The sequence below is a fragment of the Zerene cesonia genome, chromosome 11 (genome assembly GCF_012273895.1).
Source record: "Zerene cesonia ecotype Mississippi chromosome 11, Zerene_cesonia_1.1, whole genome shotgun sequence".
Classification (NCBI taxonomy): Eukaryota; Metazoa; Arthropoda; class Insecta; order Lepidoptera; family Pieridae; genus Zerene; species Zerene cesonia.
Genome location: NC_052112.1, coordinates 4,594,951 through 4,610,219, shown reverse-complemented (window position 1 = coordinate 4,610,219; position 15,269 = coordinate 4,594,951). Strand labels below are relative to the sequence as shown.

At 29.7% G+C, this 15,269-nt stretch overlaps 2 protein-coding genes across 2 annotated transcripts in view; one reads left to right on the top strand and one right to left on the bottom strand.

Annotated features, from left to right (window-relative positions):
- LOC119830211 (1-acyl-sn-glycerol-3-phosphate acyltransferase alpha-like) overlaps nt 1-5,476 on the top strand; it is an 11,445-nt gene extending 5,969 nt beyond the window's left edge. Inside the window, exons 6-8 of the mRNA XM_038353128.1 lie at nt 3,253-3,418; nt 4,479-4,638; nt 5,422-5,476. Coding sequence (XP_038209056.1) covers nt 3,253-3,418; nt 4,479-4,636 — 324 coding nt within the window. The 3' untranslated portion in view covers nt 4,637-4,638; nt 5,422-5,476. The remainder of the gene's footprint in view (nt 1-3,252; nt 3,419-4,478; nt 4,639-5,421) is intronic.
- Nucleotides 5,477-5,569: 93 nt separating this feature from the next.
- On the bottom strand, nt 5,570-12,472 carry LOC119830219 (1-acyl-sn-glycerol-3-phosphate acyltransferase alpha-like). The gene is made up of 5 exons (XM_038353149.1): nt 11,840-12,472; nt 11,369-11,502; nt 10,302-10,483; nt 9,671-9,839; nt 5,570-9,402 (listed from the first exon to the last, which is right to left on the bottom strand). The coding sequence occupies exons 1-5, from the start codon at nt 12,028-12,030 to the stop codon at nt 9,230-9,232; spliced, it is 849 nt and encodes a 282-aa protein (XP_038209077.1). The 5' UTR covers nt 12,031-12,472; the 3' UTR covers nt 5,570-9,229.
- Between the last annotated feature and the right edge of the window lie 2,797 nt (nt 12,473-15,269).

Below are 15,269 nucleotides of genomic sequence, written 5' to 3'. Positions count from 1 at the left end.
ATCTTTTATCTCTCAGTTGAATCACTTTAAATATAATTTATATTAAAATTGTTTTATTTTTATTTTTACAGCGCTTAAAATTTAAATAGGTAGGTATTGTATTGTGTGGAAATTAACAATTACGATGCGGGTATACGGAAGTTGTTAGTAGTTACCTATAACCCAAGGACGTACTTATAATCTTTTGTTTACTGTATGCAGTTTATGGATCTGTTTTTGTATTTTTTGTAATTGCAGAATAAATACCAAAACTTGGGAAAAATTAGGGCGTTACCTACCTAAGGTACAAAGTTCGCCGGGTCCGCTTATATTGTTACAACATTTAACCACACAAGAAATTTAATAATAATTATCGTCTTAAACAAACAAACTAGTAAACATTATTATCAACTGGGAACAAAATATACATATTCGTAAATTAATTAGGTTATGTTTACTTTAAAATCAATTTGCGCTGAATGTATGTAATGTATATGTAATAATAAGAGGCCATTTTATTATGCTAATCAATACGTCATTGCTGTAATGTTGCTAAAACTTTTAAAACATATAATTAAAAAGTACGTGTACGCCAACGTACAGTATACACACAAGAATAGTGATAAAGAGACTTCTAGACAATAGTGAAATGTCTGTTTTCCGGCAATATAAAGTAAAAAAAAGAGTTCTTGGGTCAAGTCAAGTTACTTTAATAGTGCTAAATTTAATCCTATAGACCTATTTATATATTTAAAATGTAGATAGTTATTAGTTCAGAGATATATAAAAGATGTAAGTGCAATCATTATGATATATATATTAAGTAAAATTAACACCATTTTAACAGATCAACTAAAAGATCTCTGGCCGGCTTTATCCTGCAGAAACTGATTTCCGAACTGTAAATAATTACCTTTATTATGACAATTCAAAAGCGATTTATTGTATGTATTCGTTAATTAAATCAATCATAATACCTACTACGCGTGAATTAATGTATCGAGTTCTAGACAAATCTTCGTAAAACATAACGTGATAATGGAGTAGAGTTTAAATTGGGAATTGTATGAAAAACAATGTAACCTTCGATAACAAATACATTAATACATATACAACCCATACGCCCACGTCACTCTCATTGGTCAGTCACTAACTGAAACTCCAGAATAAATTATAGTAGCACCCGTTTATCATTTAATAATTTAATTAAGCTGTTATAACTATATGATGGAAATGACCTTAGCGCAAAGAATAATTTTAATTGTGGAATAGTGGAGTTTGATATAGGTAGATATAGATATCTAAAGATGATTCATAAATGACGACACTGTGAGGTTTCTATAATTTTTATTCGTGTTTATGAGTTGAGAGTAAAGGTCCTGGTTACTAGGGCTATTAGTAGAATTGATTTCTATCAAGCTAATTTTCAGTAAGTACCTAGTACCTTTTGATATGATGCTCAACATTTTCTGTAGCAAAAATTTTCGAATGTGATAAGTAACGCTAGGATAAAATATGTCGATTCAAAATGCAAGAGTTTTAAATGTGCTTTAACTGTTCATATATATGATTAAATTTAACGTTCCTGCAGCCTGCTCATTTATCCTCGTTAACATTGTCGTCAGGAAAATCACAATTTGCCGCAATAAAACAATAAAATTGCTCTTGAACAGATACATTTGTTATGCATGTATCTGTTCAAGAGCATTTGAAAAAACACAAAAAAGTTCATCGAGGACAAATAATGGAGTATATAAATAAGTTGTGTGAAAAAATAAAAAAGAAAATATATTATGTGAAGTTTCTCTAAACCTATAGGAAGTCCTTGAACTCAAGTGGTTGCGCAATAATGCATAGGTTTCTATAGTTACGTTTATTTTAAAACGACTTACACAGGAAAACAAATAGCTAATGTTTACCTCCCATTACCAATGCAGAGGTGTGATAAGTATATGGTTTCTACTTTCTTGACTAATGTTGTCACTTGTCCAAGTATGATTACGTCAATTATGAATTCTTGTGTTATTTAATTCTTCCAAAAATTTAGACTGTCGTAATAAATAGAAGTTCCTAATATAGAGTATCTATACTAATATTATAAAGCTGAAGTTTTTTTTGGTTGAACACGTTTATTGATTTCTGGAAGTACTGGTCCGATTTGAAAAATTCATTCAGTGTTAGATAACCCATTTATTTAGGAAGGCTTTAGGATATATAACATCAGGTACCATGTGGGTAAAACTGCGGAGCACAGTTAGTAGGAATAATAAACAGTAACTGTCTACTCCATAAGTCACAAAGGCTTGTTGAAAACCAGTGTTGTCGAGCCCTGGCTCTTGCATAATGATTACTATAGTCAGCTCCCATTTTTCAGCAACTAACGAGCCACACAGTATTCTGTTATCTGTTAGTTAATTTTTGACAAATAAAAATGACTAATATTATAATTAGGTAGTGTACGGAAAAATAGTGTGGCTTTTTTGGTGTTACACATAACACAGCACTCAATACATTGATTGTGTTTTCGATAACAATAGATACGTCGCATTACGGCAGCAGTTTCAACATTCGTAAGTGTTAACACACATGTTAATTCAATTGACCTCTGCCTACCGGCTTATTAAAAATCTTCGTGTCTTACGCGTTACGTGACTCAGTAATAAATTTTAAACAGTCTTGTTTGAATGTAAAATTAAAGATAGATGAAAATTAAATCAAACAGTAGATGCGTAGACAGTTGAGTCCCGTATTTAACTTTTTTGTCTAGGTACGCTGTCCATGTTTTCACAGGAATAAAATGTCTATCACATTTACGTTTACTTACTTACGTTTTCAGTAATAAGCTTACGGGAAAAAGTAAGTTAGTAAAGTCGGCATAAATAAGTAAATAAGCATAAATAATAAATGATATTATAATTGATTAATGACAATAAAAAGTAAATAAAGACTAGTATCCATAATAAAGAACTTTATTAAACTCAAATTGCTCCCGGGAAATCGAATACCTACGAGAATAAGAGATTTTATTGATTTTTGTGATTGAGATTCTTGGTGGTATAGCTACTAGTACAGTATTATGTTATTTGTGGTATAACTATGCGCTAATGTATTCTCCATTTAAAACGACAATGGTGAAGATTAGCAATAAATTTAATCCTCATACATAAACTAGTAATTATTGTATTTTGTTGTCTGTATTATGTTTATTTTTTTAATGTAACGATCATTGTGTTGTATAGATAAATCCTTATGTCGAATTCTTCCCGTTTTCAGCGGAAACTATTGTTATTCCCTGAAGGCACGAGACACTCGGGAGATAAGCTGCTGCCCTTTAGAAAGGGCGCGTTCCACGTCGCTATGGATGCCGGAGCTCCTATTCAACCAGTGGTCGTTTCGAAATATCACCACGTAGACGCTAAAAGGCATAGGTTTGGATCAGGTGAGATAATATTTGTTTTCAACCGCTTGCTTTCAAAGACTGGAATGAAAATTGAACGGGTTTCCCTCATTCGCCTTATGACCTGTGGGACAAGGACTTTACTTATTTATTGTATAGGAAGGTGGAGAGTTTAATACGACATATTATGATTATTATGTTAGATATTAGGGTATGTGTGGATAATATTCTAGACTAGAAAGAAACTCATCACAATTCTATCTTTTTTGAAAGCCTACTTAGCGGAGATAAGTGTTACCTCAATATATTACTAATTTTATGTACCTACTCTTGTCAAGTTTAACGAGAAACGTAACTACTTTTTTTATGCATTTGGATCGTATCTATTCTACTGACCTTGCAGTTTTATGATGTGAAATCGATCCACGTGATTAGAGATATAACTAAAGTAATTTTATTGTTCATTAGCCAATCACTTTTTTATACTGAACAATAAGAATACTTGATTAATTCTACAAAAAACAAGTATAAATCAACAAAACCTTTTAAGATTTAGGTGTCCATAATTCGCAACTAACCTCATACACTAAATGTTTAAAACTGACAGAATTTTAAATTGAACATTACCATTCTTTTAACCCATCCTCGTTTAATATTTATTTATCAAAATAATGCCATCAAGAAAAGCCACCTGTATTTTATCAGGAAGAGTTTGAACTCGAAGTAGGTTATCTATATAAATAATCAATTTTATTGCGATTGCTCTCGACAACATTTATATTTTTAACTAATAACAAAGAATTTGCTAGTATTTTTTATATTATCACTTACTTATAAACAAGCAAGCCTATTTCCTTCTAGCATTTAGCAATGATCGCATGCAAATGGTAAAAATGTAATCCTTATTTTTAATTCTGTTATGTATGTAACTTTGATCATTATTGCGTCTATAAATGCTGAAATCTGCTTGAAAGGGAGTTGCACATAAAAGAAGGTGAATTTTAGTCAAATGGATGATCACTAAGGACTTACCTGCTTAGGTATTTTGTACGAATGTAAGAAAACATGAGATTATTAATGTATGATACGATTTCATTTTCAGGCCATATTATTATAACGATATTGCCCTTAATCGAAACGGAGGGTGTGAAAAAGGAAGACATCTCATCTCTAATAGAGACGGCGCAAAGCAAGATGCAAGAAGAGTTCACCCGTACATCGGCGGAGACTCTTTCAATGTTACATGTAAAAAACAGTTAGAGGTAGGTACCTAATGTATAAAGTGAGGTACGCTCTGATATGACGACTATTTAAGTAGAAAAAAAATGATAATTATAGAAACGTAGTGCTAATGCCTATACTTATCGCGATAAAACTTTTTCACCGATTATATTTTACACATTTACATTTACATTTATGCAAGTTATGTCCATATCCACCACCTTGGGTAATATTATTTAAATAATAAGTCACTAGTTCTGAAACTGAAAATAACCAAACGTCTTTTCACCTGTTAGCCTGCTCTGGATTTAGTAGAAAAGTAAAAGCTAGGGAACAATAAGTATTCATTAAGATTTTACTTTTATCTTTTATTTAGGTATGTGGTTGATGATGATGATGCATTGACATTCACCAGATAAATTTTAAATACTGTTTGTGTAGCTAAGAAATAGACATTACAATATAATATAAAGATAATCCTTATGTTTCGATAATTCTTGTTATCGTTTATTTTCTAATAATCATTCCAATTTCAAAACGCTATTTTACCTGTGAATTACTAAGACATGAGCTCTGTGCACTGATTATTAAAAGATAAGCAGGTACTTTAGAGTAAAATATTAGTGTAAAAAATAAATCAAATTTTTAGAACGCCGCTGTAGTGGGGTAAATTTGTATGCTCAAAAAAAATCAAATTAAATTACTAAGTATTAGCCACATCCTATGCTTTTCTTTAATACTGTACGAGGTCATATAGATTTAATTAAAATTTTGCGAAATGAAGTTATGGTATATCAAATTAAATTCCATCATTTTTGTTTCAGGTAGTATAAATTAACTTAAACGGGGCTGTGATAATTTCAAATGTTTGTGGTAAACATAATGATTAATATTAAAATATATGTATAAATTTATTATACAAGGAAATAAATTATTAATATAATTTATAGTTTTTTTAATAATACCACTGCGTCCTTTATACACTTTATTTCGGTTTCATAATGGTAAAATATACAAAAATAGTTTTAGCTGTCACTGATAGCTGACTACACGTACGAAGTGATTCAAGTACATATCACATTCAAGCACTTATAAATTAAAATGGAACGTAATGAAACATTTTGAGACTATATTAGAACGTAAGAATTTCTACACATATGAATTCACAAGTAACGTCAAAGTGTTTTTGTGTATGATCTCAATAAAACATAAACAATGAAGACAAGGCGATTGATAAAAATGATGAAAACTATATAAAAAGTAGATTATTATCAACTGTGTTATCATTGTTTGGTAAGGTTATAGGCCGATATATTATGTAGTTTTTATTTATTTATATTTAAGTAATAATCACTTTCCTGTTTTCATTTTCATTTAGTTAAATCTTTTGAACTTCATCCCATCTTGTTACTGTGAAAAAAGGCACTCTTTTCTGTTATGACAATCAAAAAAGGTGCTTAAATATGAAACCTGTACCAAACTACCTTTATATTTTTTTCGCTAATCCTCCAAAAAATTGTAAAATAATTGTTTTTAAATTTGAAATGTGACTTAACACTATTTTTGAAGATTTGCTTAATATTTAAAATTTTAACAATAACATAGTTCAGTCATCTGACAATTTTGCCTAGAAATGTTTTCGGGAGTTCATAGTTTCTACGTTCAGGAACCGCAGTGTTATTATCCCGGCGTCGCGGATAAATCTTCCCCGGGCATTTTTTTTTATTATTTATTTATTTGTACCCAACTTATAAACAAATTTGAGGAAGTTAGTCACACGGGTTATGTTTTGCCGCGGTGAAACATCTCATTCCCGCAGGAGTGGAAAAAGCTAGATTTTTTATAAATATAGTTTCGACATATGAACAGTGAGTAGCGTACTATTGTATGCAAACACATGTTATTCTTATAATTACGACATAAAACTCTCCCGAAAAAGTTTCCACACATTTTCTAATCAAATGACTGGACTAGTAGATATCGTCTCAAGTTATTTTTGTAATTACATTTAATTAAGAAATGCACAAATTTATTTTACTAGAACATTTTTTTTTCTTTCAAGTTGTTGCCTGCATTGTCACAAATTCTGTTTTTGTTCCTTATATAAATCCACAATTTCAGTGAAATAACACTATGCAAGTCTAATATTTCTAAATACAAATCATTTACACTTTTTCTGTTACTAAATTTGGTATATCGAGATGTTTTATCGTTCCCTCAATACTTAATGGAATTTGAAAAAAAGATATCAAATAACGATCAATCGTTCACTAGATCGTTTCGTATTAATATAAGAGATTAATAAAAATTAAACTATGCTTAATACAAATCTTAAAAATACGCTTTACATTTGACTACACACACAATATCAGAGTACAAATTCAATTCTTTAATACAATTTAGGTACATCCTTTCCAAAAATTACTTTTAAAATCTACTACAAAATACTGATTATAAAATTTAATATTCATACAATTTAAAATTCACAGAGTATATAGAGATGTTATATTTAAAAAAGTATAACTAGTAGGTAAATAGATTTTTAAGTCTAGTTTATAATTAGATTACAAATACGCATACACACACTTATCGACTATAAAACGAATGTCAGAGTTATCTATAAATAAGGTTTATAAAATTAGTCAGTTCATTATAAAAATGCAGCATTGGTTTTATGTAGAAGTTTAAAAATAAGCGTAAAGTACTGCGAGCCTCAATTGATTATTCATCCAATCGATATTTCACGACATTTAAAAGTATTCACGTACAAAAAAACAACTAGACTCGCAATTAAGCTAAAAATTGTCCAAAGTAAATCTCCGCCGAAGGCTGTTTTTAATCACACAATAGAACACCAAAAAAAATACGACAAAATTTTTGATAGGCGGTAGGCGAGCATAGTTGTATATCGTACATACGGCAATGTCACCAGTTTGAAAAAAACGATTTCTTTGACGCATATAATCATTATTTAGTGTAAAATGATATTCATTTTCAGCAAGTAGATTGAAACGGGACGAACGGCTAATTTTGTTATATTTTTGTAAAGGTTCGTGACATCTTGATAAGTCTGATTGTATCAACTATTTTCCAATTTTTTTTATTACTATACATACATTACAAGGAACATTAAAACATAATAGGCAATAAAACAGCTATAAGTATGATTCTAGCAAATCTTTCAACTTTAATTAAAAACTCAATCGCCATAAAAGCATTGATTGGCAGTAAAATATTATTTCTTATTAACTTTTTTGATTTCTCATACTTTCAGAAACTGAATTTTCTATGACATATAATAGACATACAATTTTCTATGACATTTAGATTAACTGATATTAAGGTGATATTTCTGAATATGAGTTGAAAAAATGAATATCGCTTTTTAATTCAAAATGTACTAAACCGATTTTTTTATGTCATGCAAATTTATGAAAACTCCGAATAACATGTTATAGCTATTTTATCTGAGTATTATGAAATAAAATCCGTAGGTTGAAGCTAGTACAGTAAAATTACAATCACTTCAGAAGTAACTGGAGTCAATCTTATAAAAATACTAGAATTTATACAAGTGTAGGACAAAAGATAATTTATAATATATTTACGAGTATATCAACCACACATGGCTATAACTCTATAGTGTATTCGTGGTCACTTAAACATTTTCTAAATCCAATTTATAAAAAAGAAATCTTTGGTTTGCGAATATGTTGCTACTTGCCAAGAGAAACTAACATCAATTGCACATTGCACAATATTTGAAGGTAAAACCGAAATGTATGTAATCAAGTTAAAATAAATTAAGCGATGACAGAACAAGTCATTGATATTCTGTGAGTGGCTACGAAAGTTGTAAGCGTCATTGAAATCGAATCTCTTTTGTATTCCTCTAGTGCATTGCTCCGAATCAATTAACTTATATATGGTAGTATTTCAAAACGTTTGATTTAATGACTAGTCTTAAAATTGTCTGCCTTTCATCTATGATAGCAATAAAAATCTAACTATGAAGAATAACTTTCATGAAAACTAAAATACTTTTTATATAGGAATGCCGATGAATATTTAAATTATTTAGTAAATGAACATTTACAATAGATCTAATTCTGAACCATAGCAATTCGAGTATTCGAGTTAAGAGAAATATTAATACGCATTGTTCAAGATTGGACCAATTTAAAAATAATAGATAACATAGATATTCAAAAAATTATGAGCTATGTAGATATACTTAAAGCTAACTTAAATTTATAGAACTTAACATATGTGGCAATTCAAACCTAAAAATGGCGGTAATTTTATTGACTTGACTGTTATAATTTCAACTGAGTACTTACATCTTAAAAGAAATATTGCACATAATCACACAATATTTTTTCACAAATCATAAATTCGTTACAGCAGCATTATCAAATGTTAAAAAAGATTTACATCATATAATTAAATTTTTTCCGATTTACATTTCCATTGATGGCAATATTTATTTTAATATGGTTATCATTTTGAAATCAAATTCAAATAACTATCAATACAAAGCAACATACAAAGTTAGTTCAAAAAGGAACAATCTCTATAGAAAATGTTAATGCCAAAAAATTCTTTATAAAATGATAGCAGAAATATCCCATTTCAGTGCTGACTAGCAAGAGGGTAATTTGGTGGTAAGGCACTGATTACCTCCTTTGAAAGTTCCTTGTAAGCAATTTCCATTATATTTTGCACTTTGGTAATGAGCTCAGGTACATCCTCTATTTTCAAACCCTTTGTGGGTATTGGTTCTAAGCATTGAATTATAGCATGTCCTGAAATAATTTAAATAGAAAATTTTTAAATCATGTTTCATAGATATATGTAATACGGAAATCGTAATATGAATTGTGAAAGTAAGTTACTTTGTTTCATATTCTAGCCAAAACTATTCAAACTGGATCATATTTGGTTCAGTTAGTCAGAGACCCAAGAAAGTGTATGTAGGATACTTCTAAATGCCATGATAACTGGAGCTATCCAAGAAAAACCTTTTTATTTTCTATGTGGTTGGAAAGCTAGATAAATATATATACTTCATACCTTTGTTGAAAATATACTTTTTTCTGTTTATAAAGTAGTATGGAGATATGATAACTGGTATAATCGGCACTTGCGCTGCAACTGCTATATTGAAAGCACCCTTCTTGAAAGGTAGCAATTTGCTTGAGTCTTTATTTCTGGTTCCCTCAGGAAATATCCATATTTTAGTCTGTAATTATAGTATACAATTAGTTGTAATATTGAATATATATCTATGGATGTAACTTTTGCAAATTAATATTAGATTTGTGTGTGCATGCCTGCCTTATACTTGGCATAGATGTTAATGGCTTTTATTCTTATTATATGTCAGTATCATGGTGGTTCAAGTAAGGCTTACTGGCTGTGACTTTTGTACATTAAAGAGAGTGTAATGTTAGGAATTTTGAATAGTTTGTACAATAACTGTCATAAAATTAGTATTGGGTTTAAAATTGATCTGGAACTCTTATTAGGAGTTTTAGAGAGAGAGGAGTATTATGTTTGGATACAGCGAGTACAAGTGCATTTTTTTTAATTAAATATATACTTATTCTTGTGCTGAGACTTGAAGATCTCTCTCTAGTAAACAATTATTTATACTGGTACTTAATAAGTTTACTGACTATTGAAAAAATATACATAACATTACCTTGTTTTTTACCATTACATCTGATGTTATCTTAAGTTGTTTATATGCATCTTTTGTACTATTTCTGTCAATAAACACCACACCAGCAAGATAGGCTGCCAGTCCAAATGGCCAAATGTAGAATAACTCTTTTCTAGCAATAGCAGCTACTTTCACTGCCACATGCCAAACATTAAACAGACCTACAAACAGGAAAATTATATGATTTTTGTTGCGTGATTTGTAGGTCACAGTTGTTTTAATTACTAGCAATAAGCATGGTGCCTAACAAGAGCTCCAAAGCTTTCTGCCCTGTAATTTTTAAAGGCATTTATTTTACCTCAATGATTTAAATTTTAAAGTATAGACATAATGGTTTTCTGTTAATTAATTTATATGATAGATTACATTTATTTCATCCAATCAAAATTATAATAACAACTTATGAAACGGAATACTGTGACCATTATACTAAATATCTTAGACATCAAAATACTTTATTAAGACCTAAAACTGGAAGTATGACTCAGTAATGTAACTAGAAAAATCACAAGCCCTATAAAAAGTCACTTATTAGTGTAGTTAGTTCTTAGGTACTGTTGAAAGTAATATTTTAGTGTATAAAGTAATATATAGTGGTAATTGGATTTTTAGGATTGGATCAATAGGTTTCTATTTACACATCAAAGTCTTCAGTTGTAATAATTGTTACAACATTGTTGTGAAAAGTAGGCTAACTTAATTACTGTTGACAATCTAATGCCAATTTATATAATCCATATTTATTTTATAGGAAAATCAGTTTGCCTGCTACATTTTAACAGCTGAATCACAGCAGCATTTAGCATATAATTTGGAATTATAATAGTTGAAAGTTCCCTTGCCTTTAAGTACGCTAATCCTAGTCAATCATAGACTATTTTTAGCCAAAAAAATACTGTTAGGGTTGCAATAGAGAAAGTTTTATCTGCAGTTAGTACATTGTTGATATTAAAGTATCATATATATATTTTCTATATATTTCTTGCCATCAGTTGAGATTTATTTACGAGTTCTACATGGGATTTTTTTTTTTTTTTATACTTTACCCAAAATATCAAGTGACGATTGATGGTTTGATATGATAACAGCACCTTTGTCTTCTGCCAGAATTTTACCATTTCGTAAATGCCATTTTACTTCAATCAGTTTGGTAACATGTTTTATTATCTGTGCACCACATCTGAAAGCGATATAGTATTAATAACATCTAACAATTAAATTTAATCATAATACATATTTTTTAAATTGAATACTCTAAATCTACCAAAGGTAAAGTAATTAAATAATTATGTGAAAATTACAATATTCTAAATATAGGAAGAAAGTATAATTTATAATATAATTAAACTCTTTATAAAGGAATATAATAATAGGCACTCCTTGAAATATTACTATTATCTATAGACCAGAGCACATAACACAATGTTTATACAATTACTTAGATAATCAATCTCAATTAAAGGAGTCAGTGAACTGCAACTGTAACACAATGAAATTGCTTAATATGTTTTACTTACAGGGAGTTTTTGACATTTTTTGGTCTGAATACAAAAAATGGTAAAGTGAATAATGCCACAAACGATGACCATATGTAGAACACTAGAAACTTCGATTGAAATTTAACATAATTAGGAGTTTCAGAAAATAGTTGTTTCAAAATGTAAGTGGCGAGTATTATCACAAACATATAAATTATTTTATCCCACATTTTGTGATGATAGATGTCTATATGCGTCTTGTTTTATTATTTAATTTATAAATCATTACTCGCGTAATACTTAAAATAAACAAACTAAACTATACGTTAGAAACATTCACAGTTATATAAAAAAATACTTGTTTATCACAGATGTCAAGAAAAAGGATTATTATTTTATTTTAATTTTCGTCCGTAGCAAAACATTGCTAATCTTTTTGTAAAAGCTTTACGAATATCACTTTATTTTTGTCTTGATGCTAGTTTTTCAATTTTTATTTTATACTTTTGTCCAGGAATATTATATTACGATATGATACAGTTTGATAATTGTAGTTTAATTTAACCGTACACGTACAAACGCAAGCCAAGCCGGCTACTCGCGTTGATATATCAGAAAACAAAACACACAGTAGGTAATTAACATTCACTTTTTTTTAAGCTTCTGGCTTCTGAAATCTGAATCGAAATAAATTGACAGTTTCCTGTGTTGACAGAAGACAGCTGAGTTTTTTGTAACATTATTTGTATGCCTGGATACAAGGATTTTTACAATGATAAACGAATGTTGAATAAGGAAGTAATTATTATTATTAAGTTGAAACTTACTTAACTTAACTTATTAAGTTAATAAGGATTTTTGATGTGAAACATCTATAGCCGCACGTAAAACAGATTTCTGGCGTGGCGACGCATGCCGTGGCGACGCGTCGCCACGCTAAATGATAGTGTATAATATATACTGTCTATATGCAGTAGTGTATACGGTGTAATATTTTATTTTATCATTATGACATATTTAGTTCCTATCACAGTCTATTCTTTGTATATTAATTTTATAAAATAACGTCGATGTTTCATATCTGCCAGGCGTCCCGTGACGGCTCACATTTTTTTTTTTGATTAAATAAATAATTGATATAAATTTTTAATTTTTACATACATACGTATACAGGCAGGCATACAAAGTATTATGTTCTATGTAACCATCTTATTATGAGAGACGAAATATAAATAGTGTCTACCAGCCTTTATAATAACGCAAGAGACGATATAGGATATATCCGCTAGAGTATAGTATTACGCTAACTGTGATACAGTTTAAATTTAACTTCTAGGAATAATTCGAAATTTTAACTTTTAATAAGAACTACATCATTTACTTTGTCTTTCGGTTTGGTGCTATGGTTAATGAAACTTTTAATTTGGGGGGTTCCAGTAAAAGTGTGCTCATAGAGTTTGAATAGTCTTAATTCATTCAATTCAATCCTATAAATACGTCGAGGATTTTTATCGTAATCCTTATTCATCGCCATCTTTTTGAGGCAAATATTTTCGTTGAACATATTTTTTGAAATTGCGAAGGATTTTCATGATCTATTTTACTTGTTCCTCAATAAATGGGTAGCAACTCACATGTCTGGCTTCCTGGAAATGTGCATGATTGGAGGACTGAGGTGAATGTTCGGTTTCCATGTGGCGAATCACAAGCTTTAAAATAATTCTATGGCCAATTTTTTTGTTGAGTATTATAAAAAAAAATATCTATTAATTGAATATTTTACACGTTCATAAATAATTCCAAATTATCATGACTCTTTTCAGTCGTTACATAATTTTTTTTCTTAAGTTTATCTTAAACTTATCAGATATAAGAAAATCGGTCAAGTGGGAGTTTGATCTTGTGCGATCAAAGATTATTAAATTGCACTGCACTATCCATTCACAAATAAAAAAGAGGTAGGTAGGAAGAAATATTTTCTATAATTTTCCTACCTACCTACCCTTTAGCTATGTAAAACTCTAAACTAAAAAAAATATGCATAACGATAACTATTCATCTATGTATATATATCTTATCCCAAATTCAAACTCACAAAATCGCTGCTTTTGTTTTGCTGTGGAAGCGTTACAACGCATAGATAAGCAGACTTTATAATACCTATGTTTGTATTCGTGTATTGCGTAGTAGTACCTTACTATCTACTGCAATATTTAGTATATAGTAATTTGCTCTGTAAAAACTTAGTTAGGTAATCCATGTTCGATGAAAAGTGTTCGAAACGCCGATAAATAATATGATGAATAAATCGAGTTAAAATCAATTAAAAAGGCTTTTTTTAATACTCGCGTAAAACTCGCCTTGTGTTTGAACACAAGAAAATAATATGTCATCAAATTGATTTGTGTAAGTTTGCTCACAAATTACCTACCTACACATTTAAAATGAAATAACGAATGAATTATTTGCCTATTATAGGGTACATAATTTGTAATTATCTTCCTTAATACAAGAGGAAGTCAAAAAGTCGTTTATATTTCATATTGTAGTGTGGGTCTAACAAAATCTTGAAGCGATTGTAATTTGGAGACTATCCAAATCTGTATGTAAATGCAATCTGCGGTCAGAATGCAAAAATAAAAGTATATTTGGGACGCTACAACATTGAATGCGGGTAACCAGATGTAGCAGCAGGTGCGCTTAACTAGACAAGATACTTAACTCAGCAAAAACTTTTTTGACAAGTGACGTAGAAATTGGCAATATAAACACTGGCTGATGGTACATTTTTTAGACCTTTCTAGAACACAGTTGTAAGTGATTCAATTTTGCAACAAATAATATCTTGTCAGTTTTTATGAAGGTATGTTTTATGTATATGTGGATTGCTAGTTGAGGCGATAAAGAGCGAAACTCTTTTTAAGATGGAGGCTGTGGTTTACACAAAAAATGCGTCATTTGAGAAACGCAGCCCAAAACGGAGGGTAACTTTTCAATGTATATAATTCTTACATATATAATAATTAATATATCGTATAGTAAGTTCTTTACATGCCACAACTACCTACATATGAAAATAACCTTTTGATATACCTAAATACCTTCTTTATGTCTGTACGGAAACAACTTAAGAATTAATATATTTTCTAATTAACATTTTTTTTTTTTTTTTTTTTTTTTTTTTTTTTTTTTTTTTTTTTTTATGTCATAGCGGGCAACTGAGCTGGTGGTTCGCCTGATGGTAGGCGATCACCACCGCCCATGAACATTCGCAATGGTAGGACCTCTGCGAATGCGCTGCCCGCTTTTTTTGGGGTAAGGGAAAAGGAATGGATTAACGACTGGAAAGAAGGAATGGACTGGGACGGGTGAGGAAAAGGAAACGAACGGAAACATTTCTTGTTTTTACAATGTCATATTGATAGGTAATAAAAATTTAAGTTTAATATGAGTTCATCAATTTGTTATT